At 38.0% G+C, this 22,757-nt stretch overlaps 1 protein-coding gene across 1 annotated transcript; it reads right to left on the bottom strand.

Moving 5' to 3' along the window:
• Positions 1-5,568: 5,568 nt before the first annotated feature.
• Positions 5,569-22,367, bottom strand: LOC104519560 (phospholipid phosphatase 1; the record flags this gene model as incomplete). Its single annotated transcript, XM_029083620.1, has 3 exons — positions 5,569-5,853; positions 9,407-9,562; positions 22,213-22,367. Coding segments are annotated over 3 exons (596 nt in total), but the record flags the coding sequence as incomplete, so codon positions are not given.
• Between the last annotated feature and the right edge of the window lie 390 nt (positions 22,368-22,757).

Below are 22,757 nucleotides of genomic sequence, written 5' to 3'. Positions count from 1 at the left end.
TTCCAACCCCTGCTATTCTGTGATTCTGTGAGCAGATCGACTCTACTGCCCAACTTGGTGTTGTCTGCAAATTTACTGAGGGTGCACTCAATCCCCTCATCATTGATAAAGATATTAAACAGAATTGGCCCCGACACTGATCCTTGGGGAACACCACTAGTGACCGGCTGCCAACTGGATTTAACTCTGTTCACCAGAACTCTCTGGGCCCAGCCATCCAGCCAGTTCTTTACACAGCAAAGAGTACATCCATCCAAGCCATGAGTGGCCAGTTTCTCCAGGAGAATGCTGTGGAAAACAGTGTCAAAGGCTTTACTAAAGTCTAAGTAAACCACATCCACAGGCCTTCCCTCATCCACTAAGTGTGTCACCTGTCATAGAAGGAGATCAGGTTGGTCAGGCAAAACCTGCCTTTCATAAACCCGTGCTGACTGTGCCTGATCCCCTGGTTGTCCTGCACATGGTTTGCCAGGACTGGTGATATATGATGGAGAGTGGCTTGGTGAGCACTTCTGCTGAACATCTGTGATTTCTACTAACTCTTTTGGATGCAAGAAACCTAACAAAAAGGATGCACAAGCAATCTGCCATGGACTGGCTAGAGCAGACAGGTTTGGGAAGTATGCCTGAGCTATCAATAGGTAACAGAGAAGTGATAATCTGTTCTTTGGGTGTCCTCTCTGCCTACTCCTCTTTGAGGAATCTGAGTAACTTGCCAAACAACTCAAAGCCAGGCAAAGGCAGGCAGTAGCAAGCCAAAAAGAGAAGGAGGAACTGAACAAGAATGGTAGCTGCAAAAGCTGAAGAGATCAGAGATTAAATAGAGTCTGCTCACTCACACCCCCACTCAGTCAGGGTTATACCCTAGCACAGCTACCTATTTTACAAAGTCCTACTTTGCTGATTTGAAAAAGGAAACAGCCATTTAGAAGTCATTACCTTTATAGGTGCTAAAGAAAGTACCTTAAAGGCAATCCAGTAGCATTAAAGTTTAAACTGGCATAGTATAAGTGACATGCTAATTGCTAGCACCAGTGACAGGAGGATCCCTTGGCTTTGACCTCTCTTCATTCACAGACACTAACACTTGTGCTTATATATCAAGCTTACTTCGCTAAAACACTAGAACAAGCCACTGTTCCCCAGTAAAGAAGCTACATAATGCAGAGTTCTGTACCCTTCTGTCCATTACAACTACATTTTAAAAATATGTATCTTTCTCAACTGTGTTATGTGCTCTAAGGAGAATCCTGCTCTTTCGATAATCAAAAGGAAAAATCACCATCACAGGTCAAGCACCTTTAATAAGTTACTACTCTTAATATTTATTTAAATGGAATATTACGAAGCTCTACACGTAACTAGTTGCCATCAAACACAGCAACACCTTCTCAAAAGCTTGAGTATACAGTTCTGTATAAGTCTTTCACCCTCAGAAAACTGCCGTGAAAGAAGCTCATACCAAGCTTCTGTGTCTAGCTTAAATTAAATCCCAAACATTGCCTGAAGAAAGGGTTGTCTTACAAAGAGACACAGAAGAAAAGTTCAGTTAACAATACTAATACTTAATTTAAATAGCAGGTTTTAATATAACTAATTATTTCCATGCATATTTTAGAGATCTGCAAGTGCTACATACTTTCAAATAATATATGCCAACCCTTATATGTCTCTTTCAACAAATACAAATGAGATTTACTAAGCACACAACTGTGATTGTGATCCTCAGCTTAGTTTAACTACCAGTAGTACTGAAAGAGAAAACACGCTACAAAAGTTGTCAAGGAGAACCTAAGCTATTTAAAATTGAAGAGGACTTTTGTTTGCTCTGTATCACAGTGAAAACAGATACTTAAGTCAGCAAAAACTAACTTATCAAGCTCAGGTTAGAAAGTGAAACCTTATTGAAACTAAGCAAAACCCACAGGCACTTTATTAATTTACACAACCAAGTACCAGTCCATTGGTTTAGATTAATGATAAAGCATATATGTATTTTAGCATTATATTAATACTGCTGTTAGTGATTATTGTAATTATCGTTACTGATACAATAAAGACTAAAGATTATCCTTCCCCCATGTTATAACATGGCAGACATATGCAAAGAGCTGCAAACATCAGATTTGCATAAGGCAGTACTGGAACAAAACATGCAATGATGCTTGCCTAAAACACTCTCCACCTCCAACCATAGTTTATGGGCTTCCAGAAACATAGGTTGTTTTATTCTTCTAGAAGTTTGTTCAAATGGTTTTTAGAACCCACCTATAAACTTACATATCCCAGCACTGTAAAGAGTACCACAGCTTACTTCATCTTCTTAGTCTTCATGCAGGGAAAAAAATAAAAATAAGAAACTACTTCAAATGTTTCGGCTTCCAGTTTTACTATTAGGAGGAAATGGGAACAACTGTTCATTACCTAACTGCCATACCACTTCTGAAGTATCCTTCAGAGACTTCCATCTTACACCCATCTCTTCAACAGACACCCTCTATTTCAAACCAAGAGCTCTCATCTACTCAGGTATGTTGCATACAAAAACTATTTTATACTTTTGGTAAGTATAAAACGATGAGACAAGATGATGAGAAGGGGTGAGAAAGGAAGAGGGAACAAAACAGAAGAGTACAATATGCATAGTGGCAGCACACAATGGATTTTGGAATTCTGGAAGTATTGTTTTCCTGCTATGAATTAAGAAATAGTAAGCAAAAATTAATTTTTTTTTGACTGTATAACTGAGCGTGAATCTGTAAAAATATTCAAAAACAACCTCAAGTTCTACTGCTACACAGGAATAAGAAGTTCATTTTAGAACATATGACTGTCCTGTTTTCATTCTTTCTTGGTATTTCCACTGCATATTTGCTTTACACAAATGAGCGTAGATGTTAATAAGTTTTCCACTAATAATTTTGTCCAACTGACCCAGAAAATGACCTCTGAGTTACAGTCTGAGAGCCTGCTGACCTCCTCCAACTTGCTGCAAAACTCACTGCAATCAAACTCCCTCCTCTTAGTAGCTTATTAACTGTAAGGTACGTAGGCACATGACCCAAGAACACTGAAACAACCCTTTCAGGTGCAGGGCCCAATTTCCATAAGAAACTCAGAATAATATACTGGGTCACTGCATCCATGACATCCACCTGTACAAGACAACTTTAATCTACCCTTCTTTGACCACGCACTAACTTATTTTTTGTTTCAGGTTCCATGCATGGAACAGAACACTTCAGCAGAGTGCAGAAGCACCACAAGTGACCTCATACTGAAGCCATGACTTCAAGGCAAGCTTTGACCAAAAACGAGATCCCTCTTACGTAATTTTCTAGGGAGCAAGAGGGACAACAGAAAAAGGGAACAAGATAGTAGCTGGGAACACAGTCTTAACGGTTAAGCTAAGAGCTGACAGACAAATCCCTCTTCCAATATGGAAGTCTGAGATTTCAAAGCACTAGTTGCCCAGGGAAGAACAAAAGCTAAGTGAACACTTTGCCATTGTTCCCCCATGTGATTCTCATACAACAAAAATCTGTTTCCTTGTTTGAGGATAAGCTAACTTCGTTCTTCAGCATACTCCAAACCTATGAAATTTTATTTCAGGACTATTTTAGTCATTACAATCAACTCAATTTTTCTCCTTTTTCCTCTTTACATTTGAGAAAGATTCTGAGTCATGCAGAAGTTCAACTGAACTCTCAGAACTATGCCCAAGCTGAATTTTGACCCCACAGTTTTTTTTGCTGAAAGCCATGCAATTCTGTTTCACAAAGCACCTGAGGATGTGTAATTTTGTTTAAACACTTATTCAATTTGAAACTTAAACAACTATCTTTACACATAGTAGTAGAATAAAAATAAATACCACTTTTAGTGTGTTGAAGCAAAAAAAACCCAAAAAAATCCAAACAAACAAGCATTTACCCCTGCCACAATGTAATACACAACAAAATCTGTATATCCTCACCTCTTGTGTTATAAATTACTATTTTATCTTCTTTTAAACTCTAAAGAGTTAGTTTCTGGCAATTAGTTCTGCTAACTCACCACACTAAAATTTGCAAAGCTCACAAGACACTAAAACAATTTTTTATTTTGGAGGAGGTATTTCAATTATTAAGGTTGTTCTGCTACAAGCTGGATCTTTGAAAAGTCAGTAATATTTAAATGACTGACAGACATGGTCTTTAGAAATTCTGTTTTCCACATTTTATTAAAATCCTCCTTTGTTTACTCTGCCTTTTTCTAAACTGAAGTTGACAGTCATACAGAAAGTGACCATTATAAGTCTTGACTTCAGAAGTGCATCACCTATTTCCTGTATCAGAGATAAAAGTTATACCTTACTAGTGGATATTCTGACTCTACAGGGCTACTCACAGGCAAGGAAAATCCATCCAATAATCAGTGCCTAAAATAGCTTAGAATAAGTAAATAAAAGTCTTCTAAGCACAATTATGGACATTAGTAATACAAAAAAAAGGTTTCATACAAAGCAAATTCTTCTGCTTTAATGTCTCAAAGAACAAACTCCAGTTTGTCAATTTGCTACCTGCACGAATTTTATAGTTATCTGCCATACTGCCTATCTATCATCATGCACTTGCTCTTCTACAGTCATTCAAAACACAGACTGCTCCTGGCACCTTTGAACAGCTGCTGTGCATGACTTGGAGCTGCACCTGGTCTTCCACCAAATCAGTATGTAACATTTTCTGGTGGCTGCTGAAGAATACCAGGGATGCTACTGGAACATTCATAGGAGACACATGCCAGAAGAGCAAATGAGCATAAAGGACAGTGAGCAAAACCTACACATGACTAAAAACCACACATAACAGAGAAAAGGTCTAACTAAGAGGGTATGTAGGTCTTCTGGAAAAAGAATGGCAAGGAGTTTCTCTAAAGCTAAGCTTCCAGTAAGCACAAGCAACTCTAATACTAGAAGTTATTCTTAACATACTTTAATATTTCCAATAGCACTCAAACACTTGTTCATGGCACAGTGACAAAACTTCAGTGTGTCAGATGCTTCATTTTTGTTTCCTTATTATCTTGCTTCAATTGAACTGGTATGTAAGTATTTAAGGTAATAAAATGTCTAATGATGGGAAAACTGAGTAGAGTGATTCTTTTAACAGTCCTCCATATTTTTATATGGATATATCCAATTTTTATTTGCTTTCATTCTAAATCTGAACTGTTTTCCTTGTTATTCCACATCCAGTTTTGAAGGCAGATTTCAAATTCTTTTCTTCATTGGGACACTCATACATTTTAGAAACACAAAGAGAAGCCAATCAAAATTGAATGTCACCTACATTTTGTCAAAAAGCAGAAATTAATACACAGTAATTTACGCATTCTTCCATACGTTAATAAAACAAGTTCCCAAAAATTAGAAAAAAAAATCCCAGTGTCTAGACAGGACTCAAAGTTTAAAATTCATTACAAGAAATTTAGTCTAGGAGAAGTACAAAAAATGCAATAGTGATACCAAACTCACCGTCCCAGATTAAGAAACAGGTCTCACAACCACGTATACAAGGTCAGTCAGACTCACCTTCCCTCGTTGATTTTTGCTTTATCCCCTTGACAAGAGAAGTTCTCGATGTAACCTAGACTGCAGTTGATTCGTGCCCAGTCAGGCTGGCACACAGCGAGGAAGTGAGGACGCAGTCTACCTATGGAGTACTTGGCAATGTCCGTCAATGACTGGCTAGCAGCTGCTCCAAAAATGAAGGTCCCAATGGCTTTGTAAATAGTGGCTATGTAGTTATTTCTGACAAACGAATTTGAGTGCAAATGATTACAAGAGACAGAGAGAGTCTCTCCTAGGATTATCTGAAAGAAAAATAAGGACAACAGTTAAAGAAAGATAGTCACTTAAAGAGAGAGATATTACTCTATTGTTGATAGTACTCAGACATGTAGTTTCAGAAATTAATTTTTTAATAAACATTAACCTGCAAATTTAAATTTTCCAAGAGTGAGCAGTAACCATGTCCTAACTTTAAACACTTTTATGTAAAAAAAACCCCAACTTTTACCTTACTCTGCTTCATGTTGAATTTATTGATTTTCAAAATACTTCTTAAAACAAAGCCTTCTCAGAGTAACATTTATCCGTATTACTTTGTATAACCCTAATTAGAAACATTTTCTCCAGTATTACATTTTATTCTACATTGAGTCTTCTTCACCTAAACTTGTACTGAGCAAAATTTTTCTACTTCATCATAAAGTTGTTATGTTTTTTCTGAAGCCAGGGTTTAGATTTCATTTCTGGATGTGAAAGGCCAGTTATTTAAACCAAAAAATTTCCTATTGCTCAGGAAAATTAAATCTTTTCCAGAGGAAAGAAAACTAATGAGAGTTTGGAAAGACAGGCATTACTGAGGTCTTTCCAATGATTTTTCACACTGCATGTTCAAGGTACATGCATCAAGTGTGCATTAAGGGTTGACAGGGAAGCAGATTTAATTTTGTTTTCCTGCAACTTCATCTTCTGCAGAAAGTAAGTTTTCCCTTAAACCAAGTTCAAAACTTCACCTCAGACAGGCTGGCAGATATTGAACTGGATAATCTCATTTTATATAGAAAGGCTCAGCTCACACGGATGATCAGATGGGTGGGGGACTGCATGTGTACAAGTGGTCTTTAAAAAGCCTGTAAAGATTAAATGATGGCTTCATCTATCGCTTGAGAGTGACAAGTCCAGCATCCCAGCAAAGCGGAGCTTTGGTGGATGAAACTGTTATTAGACACTCTGACACCTGGGCACACAAGTAGCTGTCAGCAGCTCTGCATATTAAGGCAAACAGACAATCCCATCAGATGTATGACACCGAAGTTTTACACCCTGCCACCACACCAAAACATAGACTGAAAGCTGAAAAACACCAGAACATGGACTAAATGTGTTACTAAAGTTTTCAGTAAAGTGGATGTTGGTAAGCTCTTCTACCACATCTACCTATCCCAGAGAGTAACTTCTTAATGAAGACAGTGGAGCAGAAATATCAGAGCCATGACTGGTAAATAATGAATCCCTTTAAAGAACACTGATACAAAACCTGCAAGAAGGTCACTTAGCTGAGGGGAGAAAAAAAATGAGGTGATATCAATGCAGCTACTTCACTGGATGCAGACATCAAAGAGTATTAATCTTCAATAATCTAACTGAGCATTGAGTAAAAGACACCAACATTTGCTTTTCCCATCTGACTTTAAAGCAACCTTGACAGAAAAGCCCCATTTTGTAACTAGAAGATGGTCCCTGATGTTACAAAGGTAACTTTGTCAGCTAAATGATCATACTGGCTCATATAGACATGGGAAAAATTAAAAGGAAATATACCTATTAAAAATTACTATATTCACTAAAGCCTTTTCTGACTTAGCAAGTCCCTGAGCTGCATATGGCTGATAGCAAAGTACTGAGTGCAGAATATCAATCCTTGCTTGTTGTGTTCTTCTGTTCTTCCTCACTCATCTGTTTCAACCACTGCTAGAAATGAGGTAACAAGTTAGATGAACTTCAGTTGTGACCAAGGACTGCTGCTCTTCAGTAATATTGACTACTAATGGTAGTAGCAGGGTGGCAAAAATAGTCTTATCTTAAAAGGCAGGATCTTTTAGCATGAATCACTTGCCAGTTAAAAGAACAGACAAAAACTCCAGGAGTATTGCTCTAAGTTTTTGAAGCAACTTTTCCAAGAAAAAGGAAACCAGATAAGAGCTTAAGTCAGTTTTGATCCCTAGCCCCTCATTTCTACAGTTATGAAAAAAAAAAAAAAATCCAGCTAAGAGCAAACACAAACTACAAGTTGACATTTACACTGGAACCTAGATAAAAATTTATGCAGTCCTTATGCAATGGAGTTAAAAAAAAAAAAAAAATCCAGCTAAGAGCAAACACAAACTACAAGTTGACATTTACACTTTACACTAGATAAAAATTTATGCAGTCCTTATGCAATGGAGTTAGATTGCCACAACATCCCTCCTGATTTTAACCTATTAGCCCAGAGAAAGAGCTGACCAATACTGAGATTTAAATTTAGCTTTTCCTTTTCCAGTTTTGATTCTTAAAATAAACTTGAATAAACATTTATACACTTAAAAGTCTTCTTCAGCATAGAAGAGTTTTATTCTGCTTGAAGTGTAGCTCTGATGAGCTTGGATGTCACTCAACACAGACCCATGAGTGGAGTCAGAAGCTTTTCAGCATATCTGGACAGGGATCTTAAAGCCTCTCTGTTGAAGGGCCATTCTTGTAACTAAAGTGCAGTCCCACGAGACTTAAGATATGAAATGGCTAACTGAGAAGGTCCAGCTCTCCCCTTTGCCCATGGCCAGGGATATGCCCCCAAGGACTTTCTGTGCCAGCACTGATGATGTATTCTTCCAGGAGCCATTTCACTCAACCTAGCTCAAAAAAAGCTACTGTTTTCTGCCTTTCTAAATTTCACTACCTTATCTGGGTTCTTTTGCCATAGGTGGCAAAAGACAGGGTAATAGTGGGATCTCACCTTTTGTCCACAGTAAGCCATTAAGTTAACTCATCTGACAGCATGTAATTAAATCTTACAGATGAAGTCGCTACATGCTTCAGCCAGTTCAGCTGAGCTAGAAGCTGTGGTCAAAGAGGGAGATCCCAAACTGGCAGTTGCAGAGGCAATCTCTCCAGCTCACTGGTCTCTGGTGTCAAGAAGAGGGAAGGAGAACAGTACCCCATTTTCAACCAGATTAGGTGCAGCATGAAAGTGAGACCTAGCATTAACTCAGACAGAAATGGGCCCAGTGTTTTATCCTGACTTTCAGGGAAATATCCAGGAAAAAAACTCCCTGGTTACTTATTCTTTTTATTCTAGTTATGCTTTTGTTAAGTTCTGACTGGAAGCCATAATATTTTTCTACTAAAGAACTTAGTATCTGTTGTTACACTTTCAAACACAGAAGTATTTCCAATTACTCTGTGGCAGATAAAAATGCTGACTTAATAGGTCATTCAAACTCATATTCTGAAAGTAGTAGCTCCCAAAATAGAAAAGCTTGAGCCAGTTTGTTAAAATACATTAGTGTTACTCTTAACTGACATAGTAAGGGATGAAGTTTTTTTGTCTCCCAGGCTATAGAATAAAGCCACCATAGTTCTAAGGTTATTCTTTTTCTGTTCTATAATTCTAGTTGTTTGACCTCAGTTAAAGAAAACCTTTTAGTTATTCTTGCCAGAACACCATTTCTACTGCTTTACCACCTGGTTGAAAGACATTATTTAAAGTTAATAAATCATAGAATACAGTTTTAAAAGCCTATTATTAGCAGATTACCCCCTCCTCCCTCTACCCCACCCCCATTTAAATCAAATGCAATGAAGAAAATTTTAACTTACAACAATTATACACAAAGGAACAATTATTCCTGCTAACAACTTATAAGAAATGGTGTCCTCTTTGTATGGATATCGGATGGATTCATCACTACAGAAAACTCCTCTCTGGAAGGGGATACGTCTTGAATTGAGAATTGCAAAAGGCAAGCCAGCTAGCAAAAAGGAATAAAAAATACATTACAAAAGCAACACAAAATCTGGCGATGATTATACCCCCGCATTTCCAAAAAGAAGTGCATAAAGAGGAACAGGCATGCAGCAAGTCAGAAAGTTATGCACTTCCTTTGGCCAATGACTACTGCCTTGTCTTTGTAGCTCCCAGGAAGGACTTCTGAATGACAGTGAGCAGGGCTGGATTCCTCTCACCTTCATATTTGTGGCACATCAAGTATGGAAGCATACAAAATGATGATTGAGTAAACAGTTCAGTGACAACCACTGAGTTGCTCAATCTGCTGCTACTGCCACAATTATCAACTATTCCTTTATACTCCAGTGAACAACACTTGCCCCTTTATACCTTCTCTGGACAGCTTCACAAGTCAGGAGAGCGTGAATTGCAATTCATGAAAGCAGAAAAGGGGTGCTTCTCAGGGACTGCAAGTGCAGAGGGCGTTTTCAGGAAGAGGTATGGAAAAAAGGAAAGAGTTACACATGCATGCGATCCCCTCACTTCCACACACACTGCATAGTTCCCTGGAACAACGCGGTCACTGCACAATCCCTACAGCCTCAGGGCATGAAGATTTTATTCCCCTCTCATCTACAAAAGAGTAAGCCTTTGGCTCATCCTAAACACAACAGAACACAAGATTAAGGTGCACAATGCTTTGTGCTATTGCACCTCAAGAGACCTGCGACACTAGCCAAAACTAGTAATTTGAACAGTGAAGTTTTAAAAAAAGCTCAAAATAGGATACAAATTGCTACAAACTAATAGAATCACATTTTTAAACCCTGGTCCTCCATCCTCGACACACACAGAATCTGTACAATCTGTTTGTGTACAGGGATGAATACCCTCAGAAAGAAATGGCTGTATGGGAAAAAGAAGTGGAGGACTACCAAGAATGTTCAATGAAACAATAAATCTTCTTTGACTTAGGGATGTACAGCCCAGTGGCATTGAAGTGCTTAAAAGGCCTTGAGTTTGTGCTCAAAATTCAGCAATATTGCATACAAAACGCATACCAATTTAGAGTTAGACAACAAAAATAATCTTGGGGGAGACACTCCTAATGTACCAGTAAGGGATCAGAAGGATGCCTCCTTCCTTCCTTCCTGCCAGAGAAGAATGTTGCCATGGTCTCGGTTCTCTCTTCAGGATCTCTGTGTGAAGGCACAACCCACCTCTTCCTTTCCCTGTACACAGCTATCCCCAAATAAGCGTGTTCAAACAGAAGTACACACAGAAAGAACAGGAAAAAAGAAAGGATAATAAAAGATACCAATGAAGCAGCAAGAGAACTGGTAGGGAAGAGTAGAGAAACACTAAGTTACACAGTTAGGATTTACAAGAAGCAAAAAAGAAAGAAAAAGATACAGGATTCTTTTCAATCCTCTTCCTCCTTTGCCCTCCACCCATTAAGTCCTCCAACTAAGCTTGACTCTTGGGTCCATCACAAATGAGTCATATCAATGATTTGCTATCAATTTTGTTCTTCACGCCACAAAGGGGCTGCTTGAAAGAATGCTTCAGTTTGAAAACAAATAACACATAACAAACTAATGGCTCACAAGGAACATCTCCATGAAGTGACCTCTGATGAATGACACACAGCTTTGTGCCACAACCAAGTAGCTACAGGCTTATCATAGTGCCCTTGTAGCCTAGCTAAGCTGACTGCAAAGAATCAAGCATCTTCTGTACTGTTACAGTCATAAAACCAATAGCATGCAAAACCTCCTCTATGAAAGTGGCAGAAAAAAAACTACTGTCATTGTGAAGAGGAGTTTTTTCCAGTTGGTGTGTAGTCCACACCAGCAGGACTACAACTGACCTAGCTCTGGCAGCTGTCCAAGCACACCAGACAAAGCAGAAGGACAGCAGGACGGGCTAGGCACCAAGCCAGAGCCTCACCAAAACACTGAACCATTCAGACACCAGCCCGGACAGAGCCCTGGAGCTGGACTCTGCAGTACAGCGCAAAAACATAGCCTTTCCGACCAGGAAAAAACCCCTCTCCCTTTCTCCTAATAGTAAGGAGAGCGGGGTTTTCAAAAATGCTGCAGCCCAGACTTCATTTCTGCTCTACCCTTGTTTTGGTACTGACAGCCTGTCATGATATATCATCAGTCATTTAGTATTTAGATAACTTGTGCAGGGAAGGAGGTAGAAGCAGTGTGCAGTCACAGTGAAGGAAGATGACCTGTCAACATAATGCTGTGGTGTTTCCAACACCATTTATTCTATAAAATATGTAGGGAATGAAAACTTCATCCTTTGTCCTGCACACATATAAACACCAAGATTCAAGATGTATATTTGAGGGAAGTGTATTTTTTAGATTTTTCAGGATAGGAGGATGAGGCATACACAGATAAGACTCTCTACTATTTACAACTTCTTTCAGAGTAGGTAGTTTTAAACATCATGGTAAAGCAGTTGCTCACAGAATTAAGTTTAGCCTAGAAAAACCTTATCACACCTCAGCACACTGCCACAAATACTTGTGATCATAGTCAGGTGGTGACACTGACATCATATCACCAGCTCTACATTACCAGCTCTCCTTTTTAAAGACCTGCTCTATGAATAACGGTGACATGGTAGCTTAGTCCTCATTCCTCCTACCCACACCTGAATGTTGCAGCTGGCTCTCAAGGTGGGAGATAACATTCTCAGAGCACTGGGGCTATTCAGGTGGTTTGGGGGGCTTTTTTTTTTAATGCAATTTTCTGCTGCTAAATTAGAAATGAAAAGCAATTGTATGTGGCTCACGGGAATGAAATCCCTCATGCAGTGACATGTGCTTTCCCATGCAAAGAGAAGCTGCTTGAAATGTGTGCTCACTCTTTAGCAATATTTAGATTAAGATGTAATTAGCCTGTAATTGCTTGCAGCACCTTCCTATATCATGATGCTGCAAACAAAATACAAAACAACTTAAAGGTTGTTTTCGTTTTGCTATTTAAGCAAAAAAAGCCAGCTAAAACAAAGTTATTAAAATGCCTTCTCTCTCATAATTTCTTTCCACTCTTTTACTCTGAAACCAATCCCACTTCTCTAATCAAGAAAGAAAACTTTATGAAGTTTCCTGAAGGCATTACCAGCAAAATTTAGGTAAGACAGTGAGAGTCTTAAAATTCTAGGTATCTGCTTGGTTTGAAGTAAATTAACTGGAAAAGCTATGCACTGAAATACACCTTATATATTCATTAAATGTTTCATTAAATGTTTCTTCAGTTTCCCTCAACTGAATAACAGATTTAGAAAGTAATTCCACCAGTCATTTGTCTTCTTGCTGTCCTCAGCACATTTCAGTACCGAAAGGAGACTTGCTCCATGAAAGTTTGAGTTTAAAGCTTTAATTTCTAAAAATGAGATTACAGAAAGATTGATCAGTTAAAATGAAAACTAAAGTCACAGAACTACAACATTTGCAATTTATTTTTTGCTCAATCCAAGCTATTAGCCTGAAAAACCACACCACTAGTGGCTTTTGATGTCTTTTTGGTTAAAGTACTCTCCAATGTCAATACCTACTCCCTCAGAAAACACTCCATAGAGCAGGTTTAATTTACTTCTTCTAAACACACATGGATTGACTTCACTATGAGCTGGTGGGAGGGGGGAGAAAAGTAGAAGTCAAAACAGAGGGGCAGCAACTCCTGTTTCTGGTAAGTGAAGCCATTAAGAAAAACTTCTCACAATACTTAGGGGTTTTGTTCTGCTTTAAATGAATCCGCAAAGTTTGGGTTTGTGCTATTTTAAAAGTTTTTTGGAAAAAAACCAAACTTCTAAAAATCAAATCAAAAAGTTATTTCAAATATACAGCTTAAGTACTTTCTGCAGTGCAAGTCTCTCTCCCTCAAAGGCAACACAGACACAGGGAAAAATACAGTCTGGCTTTTTCATTAGCACAATGTAGGTCAAAGAAGCAGAAGAACTGGCATAAGCGATGAAAGAGGCAAAGCCTCTTACTATAGCAAGTACAACAGTGGGGTTTCCCTATAGTTGTGATAGGCATATTACTTTTTCACCCTGAAAGATATAATAACTTCAGAAGACAGCAGTAAGTTTTTGTGTCACGGTAGCAATTTCCCAAGTATGAAACCTCCTGGCACAGGAGGACTGGATATGATTGAAGATATCATATTGTATTTGTCTTCATAGTGGTACAAATATCACGAGCATCAAAGTCTTAACTTCCTAGATACAACTGAAGATCAAATTCTAATAGTAGCATAAGAGGTGGTGTACTTCCTTGCCAGGAGATTTTTTTACATAGAAGTCTAAAGTAGTTTCTCAAGGAAGAGTAGCAAAGATTGAACAGTGGATTACTGGGAAAAGTCCTGCTCATCTGCCATAGTCACATATTGCCACAGTAAGTGAAAAGAAAGGCTCTGCTTTTTCTACAAATATTTATTTTTCCCCTAAACAAGCTAAAACTTCTAAGGGGAGATTTTCGCACATTAAAAAGGAGAATTAGTAAAAATTAGTTGTGCTTAGTTTTACGTGAAAGTAGAAGAAACTGGGGAGTTTAAGTACTCCTTTTAAGCAAGGAGTGGAGGTGGCAGAGCATCATTAAAGGCTTTCTGCTGTATACTTCCCATATGATAATACCTAAAAGCATCCCTGATGTATACTTACTTTTCCAAGTCAATTCTAACACAGTGAAGAAATTGCCTAAAGGGAAGATGACAACAGGTATGTATGTTAAGAGGAATTATAAGGTTGGGAAGAGGTTACCAGCAGGATAATCTCAAGGATAAAGCCAATAAGCTAGTGTTATGCACTGCATACACCAGCATCATTAATGAATAACTAGTAGATGTACTGCTGACAGAGCTGGCAACTCTTTGATATAGTGGAAGATCAAGGTCAGCCAGTTCTGCCTGCAAAACAACTCAAACGACTGAAGCAAGAGAACAGATGCAGATTTTTGCAGTAATGAGTTCAGAGTCATGCACTTGGAAGTTAAACAACTCTGGTGAGCTGGGAGCTCCAGCTCAAAATACAAGGGGAAAACAACGTCAGCTTCCTATAGTTGCTGTACATCAATATAATAGTATGACCATTAGGCAAATATTTCCAAAGGCATTAACACTTTTAGCCACCCAACAAGAATTTATTCTGAAACAGCCTTCAATCAGAATTTGCAAACATGTTTGGTTTTAATTTATCTGCCTTAAGTGTGTAGAGAGAACTGCTATGGTACATTCCTCATTATTTCAAAAACTAGAAAAGTTGGGGTTTGTACAGTTCAGCAGAACATAAAGGTTTTAAATGTGCTAATTGCATAGCCAGTAGAGACCAGAAAAAAGGGCAATGCTGATCCAACAATAATCAAGAATTAAGGAGCTACAAATACAGTAGGTAATAAAGATATTAATAGTGAGGGTGACATACAGGCCTCTGAAACAGCCTTTCAGTCAGAATACAAGAGGCAGAAACACAAGTCAACTGGTAAGACTAAAAATTTTAAACAATTACAGGACACTTGTCCAACAGTCTGACTCATACAGTACAATGGATTAGATTTCCTCACAAATGATTTCTGAGTGATTGTTGGGTTTTTTTCCCCATAAATATGCTGTAAAACACACATCTACTTCTTTCCAAGTTTCTAATCTTGATTAGATTTCTTCACTGTTATTAAGCACAAAGTTGATCTCTCCACAGAACTAAGAGCTGATCATTACCACTCTGGTGAAGAGAGAGAACGTCACATTGCATACTGCCCTCGAGTTGTCCTTTCCACTCTCCACCAGAAGATCACTTGACATTTATCCATACTGTATTTTACCAGCCATGTTATTGCTATCTTTTGTATTTTCCGCTCCAAGTAACCTGCTTTGCTGCCTCATTGCACACACTCTCCTCCAGGGCTTTCCTAGCTATATTGAACAGGGCAGCCTCCCGGAGAGCTCTACTTTGTACCTTCCTCCCTTGTGCAAGACTGGAAACACTTACTCCTGCTGTCCACTTCTCACATTCCAATGAATTATTTATACATTTAAGGATTTTTCATCTAATCTCATGACTATTCAGTTTCTTAAGATTTTGGTGAAGTAATCATTTGAATGTATAGATCTAAATAATGAGATCTTTTTTTAAATCCTGCTTTTAGCCTGAGTACTCCATCATCCTGGTGTATTAAAGGGATTAGGAAGAGAATAGATGTGATTGACAACAGGAAACAGCGGATATGTTCCAGAACAAAATAGCTTTAAACATTTGTGATTAAGCAGTGGGTAGCAAGTCTTTCTCCAGAGTTTAGAAACAAAACAAATTTAAAAGATTTTGCTGTCTTTTCTCACAGCACTTCAAGAAAACCCACCACCACTTTCATGCTATCTAATGCCAACTTCATTACTGTAGCTTTAAACCAGAAGTGATACCTACACTTCTTTAAAGAAAAAAAAAAAAGTAGTATTTTGAGGTTTAAGTCTCCTTTCACCAGAAATTAAGATAGAAAGCACTAGTTAATATTCCCCCTGAATATGCTGTAGAGATTTCATTACTAATTGCATCAAGCAAACACATCCATAGTATTAATTTGTACAACACTAGAAATCCTGCCTGGAAAAATGTGCAATTTGTGAAAGCTTGGTTAAAACTTTCAAGTTGAGTATCACTCTGTATAACTGTTCACATTTTGTGAGGGTTGGTTATAGTATCATACAGATCTTTGCAGATTAAGCTAAGACTTTGGTTTCTCCTCAGTATCAGGACAATGAACGCTACTTTCCATTTCTTAAAAGGAGTTTTAGAGTTCAGGAAGGCACCTAGCAATAAACATGCTTATACCATCACTCAAATGCAGAAGTTGAGTGTGAGTTCATCACACTCAACTGCTGCATTTGTCATTCAGTTTTCTCCAGAAAAGATAGGTAAAAACCATCTCTCTGCATGAGCACTTTACTGCTCAAGGCAGAACAGAAAGAGCTGCAATGGGGTGAGCCAGAGGAAGGGAAACAGAAGAGGCAGCACAAAAAGGAACTTTCCCCTTCTTTCATTTACTTTCCCTGTTGCTCATCTCTGGTTTGTCGTGCAGCCCCTTCCCTTTTTTACCACCCCCTTGAGTCTCTAGTCTAAGTCCTGGATGTCAACAGCAAGGTATTAGCAACTAGGTATGAGACTTGAGACAAGGAAAAAAAAAATTCTGTCACAGATTGATTTTTTAAATATTTAAAGTATTCCATTTTACCCTTTCATATACTCTACTAAATAGTACCTTCAAAAACAACCACAAACCACCGTGACTGCTTGGCTTTCTCATAACAATGTTCAAGGTTCACACAGCATTTTAAAAGCCTTTATCTGGAACTCCTTCAACTCTCAGGCTGCCAACTGTTTTACTCAGTTTCATACACTGCATGTGTTCTTCATCACTGTATCAACAAATGTACCTGAAGGACTGAGAAAAGTACAATATCAACTCCATAGACTTAACAAGCAAGTCGCTGTAATTTATTTAAAGTGAACTGCATCGGGTAAGAGTGATTTGTACAAGTACCAAACTGGAAATGGTGCTCCTCAGAACACCCTCACCACAGACAGGGCAGATATGGGGCCAAAGCTGGATGCACCAACTGCCATCCCCCACAGTGCTGATCTCACCCAGGAATTACTCATCAGTTGAACCAATGTGCATTACCCCGCACATTAATCCTTCACATAATATAAACAAGAGTTGTTATTAGTTTGTTGGCTTTAAACAGAGTTTGAACAAACACAAATTAGCAATTTATTCCTCACAGTAAGCTTGGGTTCAGAGATGATATTCATCTGAAGTAGTACAAGATGAACAGTTAGTATCAAGTAGAACTCATGCCAGATTATGAAGTTCAACTGCATTGCCCAAAAAATTTTTCAGTGCTGTGAATATGCACTGCAAAAAACCATGAAGATAAAACATTACTCTCCTTTTCAAAAGGTTTACCAGATAAGAGGTAAAGTCTTGTTCAGAGCATGATAAAATTATTAATACATAATCTGAAACCTGAAAGTTAAAGTTTAAGGATCCAAAAGCCCATTATAATGTCAAACAGAAAGTTTAATTTCAGTTAGTTGCAAAACTATCAACAGTGGGCTATAAAGCTTTGACACTGCTGCTGGGGAAAAAAAAAAAGTGCACATCTACCAATCTAAGAGTCTTCAATAAGTTTCATTGCAGTTCCCTGCTTTACCAGCCTTTACACAGCAGCAGCTACAGTTTGTCTCTTGAGAAATAGACAAATTAGCCTATTAAGTGCTGTCAATCACAGGTGCTTCCAGTAATTTTTCCCTGCAAGATGTATCCCTTTCACAAACAGAGCATAAAATATTAGTTTCTTTTGCCAGAAAATAAATCAGTAGATTGCCTACAGAGTATGATTGTGCTAATCTACAGGAAGGAAAAGTTACAGTCAGAACATTGATATATATGGCAGAAGGAGACATTTCTGAAAACATTAAGCCTAATACCTAATATGTTAAAGCTGGCACAGAAGCCAAGTTGTGTAGATCCCTTTTCAGAAGGCATAATGATACTGAAAACATAAGCCTTTGCCAAATCAAGCTATGAATGTTTTGGTTTTGTTTTGGAAGTGTAAGACAACATGTCCTGACCACCTAAATATCTTTTAGAAGTGTTCAAGGTGGAGAAGTTAAGTACTACAGGCTCATAACATTCCCTTCTCTCAAAGTCCCAACAGCAGAGCTCATACCAGAGAAGCCACTTACTCACATCTGTTTACTACCGAACACTTCACCTATCAGGAACATCAGCATTTGCATTACCTGTTTCAGTAGCAAAAGAAACCCTGCTCAGAACCTAGCATAGGTAGCAGATGAAACAGCAACTCCTGAGCTGCTCTGTTCTTGTGCTCCTTTGGCAAAAAGGATGCCTCAGAGAAGCCTCCTTTGCTTTTTGCTTCTACGTCCCCCAATGGCACCCAACCTTAGATCTAAGAGAAATTGTATGAGTGTCACTGAAGGCAGCAATTGTAAGAAGCAAGATGACTGGATGAAGAGAAAAATGATTTGTAAGTGAAGTCACCAGAAAAGACCCACTGAATAGGACATGTATATAGGCATGGTTGGACCTCACTGCAGGAGAAAGACACTGACGTTAATTTGTCATTTATACTTGGAAAAGCTGATCTCATGCAGACAGCTAAAGATCAAAAATGCCAGACCAAGTCTATCTTCTCAGAGATTCATTTCAAAATATTGCTAGAGTTGCAACCTATAGACGCTACCCCCTAACTAGATACGACTTTTAAATTATTCAGAATTACTTTCTAAACATCTCTAAAAAGACTTGGGAAGATAGAGGTATCAGAAAGATCTTCTGGGGTTCTTGAAATGTCAGTCATCATGGATGTGTGCTACTCCAGACACTGGTCTAGAAATCTAAAGAGATTCATTTTTACAGAGCATTACCAAGGCTTGTTTGACTTTAAGTCTCCAAAAATTCTAATATAAAAAATACGCTACCCATCCAGACACAGAAAGCAATTTGGAATATTGAGAACTATCATACTATGAAGTGGCACTCGGAAAAGAAAACATTAGTTTCTTTCCCAGACATTTTATTTCCTGATAAAAGGTGGCAATAGGAACAGATGCAAATTAGAGCTACAAATGGTATTGTGAATTCTAAGAGCATTCTATTGTTTTGGATTTATTTTTTTTAGAAGGGGAGGTGGGTTGTTGGGGCTTTTATATTTGTTTGTCTGCTGGTTAGTTGCTGCTACTGTTTTTTGTTTTGTTTAAATTAATATTATTAAAGAAGATCACTGAGAGTTTCTAACACGTCTTGTAAATCTTCATAAAATGTTCTGAAAACAAATCCACGTTCAGGCAGCTTAGTTTCTTTTATGCACAAAGAGGTTTTTTAACAAGGAAATACTTATGCCTTACTCATTACTGCAGGTTTTGGTTGTGTTTTTCCCCTTTGAAATTGTTTTACATTCCACTACGGGCCTACCCCAACAACTGAACCAGACAAGATCTTTTATTATTACACAGCAAAATATTCAGGCCATTTCTTACTGCACACCGAAGACAAACAAGCTGTTAGTGCAGCAAGGGGCATATGCATAAATATTTTGAGCATTTCTGATTAGATTTCATGAGGCTTTAGGGTCTAAGGACTAAATAACTGGATCAGCAATACATTTACATTGCTGAAGGCTAAGGGGAAGGGCTGTAAGCTCTCTACTACTCAATTAAACACTCTTTTTTTTTTCCCGCCACATTGCAGATTATTCCTTTTACTCCCCTTAGTTTCCTACCACAAGTTATTTCTATTTTGTGACATGACAAAGCTGAGGTGTAAGTCCTACACAGGAACAAGTATCCTGTTCAAAGTAGCCTTTGATTAGGGAAAAAGTATTTGCACAAAAACGCAATTTATCAACTCTTATTTGCATAGTATTAGACCAAATTTTTACCATCAATTCCTTCATTGAGAAGCCTGTTCCTTTCAGGAAAGTCTCATGTCAGGGCAATATTTTTGACTATATGTGGGGTAAACAGCAATGCTGCTCAGTAAGCTTTCATGAGCCAGTTGTGCCCCTGCTGAGGATATTGCCTCTGGAACACACTACCTCCAAAATCTCCAGCCTCCATTGGGTCAGTCCAAAACAAAAACCAGTCTGAACATCAGATTCTGCAATTCCCAGACTGATCAACTTCCCCAACCATTTTGAATAAAAGCAAGCTTGAAGCTAGAAATTATTCAACTGGAACCCACTTTCAACCCAGTAAGTTCAAATAACCCAGATCTCATTCCCCAGCTCTACAGCTCACCCTGGTTTTCAGCAGCCATAAGTTATCGTTCACCTAAAAAACACCCTAAATCTAGAACTGAGACTAAAAAAGCCAGTTAGGTTACCATGTTAACTACGTAGAGAAGTAATATACACACTACAGTGATTACTTTCTCACTAGATTTCAGAAAACCTGTGCTGCTTTATGGTTTGTAAAATATTCAGACTGAAGAAAACTGATCTGAAAACAGGATAGCCTGTATTGTTGTTACAGAATTACAAGTGGTTTAGAATTTTTTATTATTACTCTTTTTTAAACCCCTCTCAGTATGAAGGGCAGAAGTGACTATTCCAACTTATATTCCAACCTCCTGCACAAAGACAAGCAATAAAAATTCACTGTGTGAATCCTACAAAAGTATCATTGAAGAAAAGTATCAGAATAGACTAGAATCACTGACAAGTCTAATTCTAAGTTAAAATTTTAGATACTTCGGCAGTTGAAGTTACAACAGTTGTCCATACCACTTCTTAGATGTTTACACTTTTAAGTAAATTGCTGTAACACAGATGTTTCTCCACTGTTTCAGAGCCTGAAAAAAACAAACCAATGCACTCTCAATTGACTTTCCATTATAGGAACAAGTTCTTCAAGTCTAAAAATGGAAGATTAAAAAAAAAATTCAAGCAATTCAACAGAGTATCTATCTGCAACTGAAATGCATCTTTAGAAGTCAAAATCTGCACAGAGCTGCGATCGCTAGTTCACCTGTGCGCCTATCTATTAAAGGTACACATGAACCCTAGTGGAAAATAAATTTTCCTGACGTTGTGCTGAAAAAATGTATGTCAGTACATGTCAAAATTACAAACTTCAGACTATTTTCCTCAAAAGTGAAACTGTACTAATGACAGCCATTGTATCTACTTTCTATTTAAGGCATAGGACTAATGCAAGATTTAATAAATAAGCATTTAAGGGAAAACAAGAGTAATGCATGTAGAGATTCCACAGATTTCTGTTTACTTGTTTTAAATTACTGCTTTCATCCTTAAGCCAGTCTAATATATACTTCTTGCTGATTAATTTAGCATACACATTTATCAGAAGACTAAAAATTATTACCACCTCTAACATGGTTTGGTCAGCCACTGCATGCAGAAACAAGATGCAGTTTCCAGTTCAATACTATTCCGAATAGTTAAATTTTGGTTCTCTAAACCAGCTGAAACCTTACTAAAAACTTAGATATAATCAGGCTTAAAATATTGTTGGAAAAACCTACTGAAGAGTTAAATTGTTCTTTGTAAAAACCATGTGGTCTTGAAAACACTGAGCCTCTTTTCTACAAGCAACTAGATTTTCAGCCTCTGTATCCCATACAGAGAGTATCCCATATGAAGGGTATAAAGAGTCATCACATTTTTTTTTAGATCTAAGAAAACTCACTGAGTCCAAATTAGACTTATTTCTGTAGAAAGTATATGGAAGTAACAGCCTTTAGTTATAGCTTTGTGCACTCCACTACAGCGCAAGTTTTAACATCAGAAATGTTTAAATTCTCAGACTAACCTATTCTGAACAGATGTATTTATTCCATGGCATTTTGCAAGGCTGTAGTATTTTTCTCCCCAATGATAAAAGCCTAGACTAACAGTTTAAATGCTCATCTCCATTTTTTTCTGCTTAGCAGTTAAGAGATTAGTTCCAGATTTTCTGTGCAAACAGAAAGTAGCAGCAGCACCTTTGACATGCATATGACTATAGATACACGGGATTTTGCCTATAGAGACCACCTTCAACTCACAGTCACAGTGCTGAACTCTTGGAAGGCATACATTTTACTCCCATCACCAAAGCTCCCTATATATTAGCTACTTACAGAGAAAATGGGCAGGGTGAACCCCACTGTGTAGAGGACAGTGGATGTGATGGTACTGTCATGGAACGGATACTTGATGCTGTCATCATTACAGAAAAAGCCTCTCTGATACGGTTTTATTTTGGCCAAGTTTAGAACACCAAGGGGTAAGCCAGCTGTTGGGGGAAGGAAAACAAAAAACAAAAACAAGATATATACATCTGGTTAAATAAAAAAAAAAAAAAAATCATTTTTCAAACATGCAAGGAGGAAGCTACCAAACATGCAAAACTCAAATTTCCTAAGCATCATGCAATGCACACACTTATCAAATCCAGTTTATAGAAATTTATCTCTTCTAGAAGTCTAGTTCAGAAGGACTCTGTGGTTGCTCACCATATACAGAAATACAGTGTTCAAAGTCCTTTCATCAGTAAGGTGAGCTGCCTCACACTGAACAAAGATTATGCTCAAGAAAAGCATTTGCCACTCACATGACTGAATAGTTAATTGAGGGCAGGCTGCCTTTTGTGCCCCCTAATTTGCCACCCCACCCCCCAGCCCCT

This window comes from Antrostomus carolinensis, unplaced genomic scaffold (assembly GCF_000700745.2).
Source record: "Antrostomus carolinensis isolate BGI_N321 unplaced genomic scaffold, ASM70074v2 scaffold52002, whole genome shotgun sequence".
NCBI lineage: Eukaryota > Metazoa > Chordata > Aves > Caprimulgiformes > Caprimulgidae > Antrostomus > Antrostomus carolinensis.
This window is presented reverse-complemented; position numbering and strand designations above follow the sequence as displayed.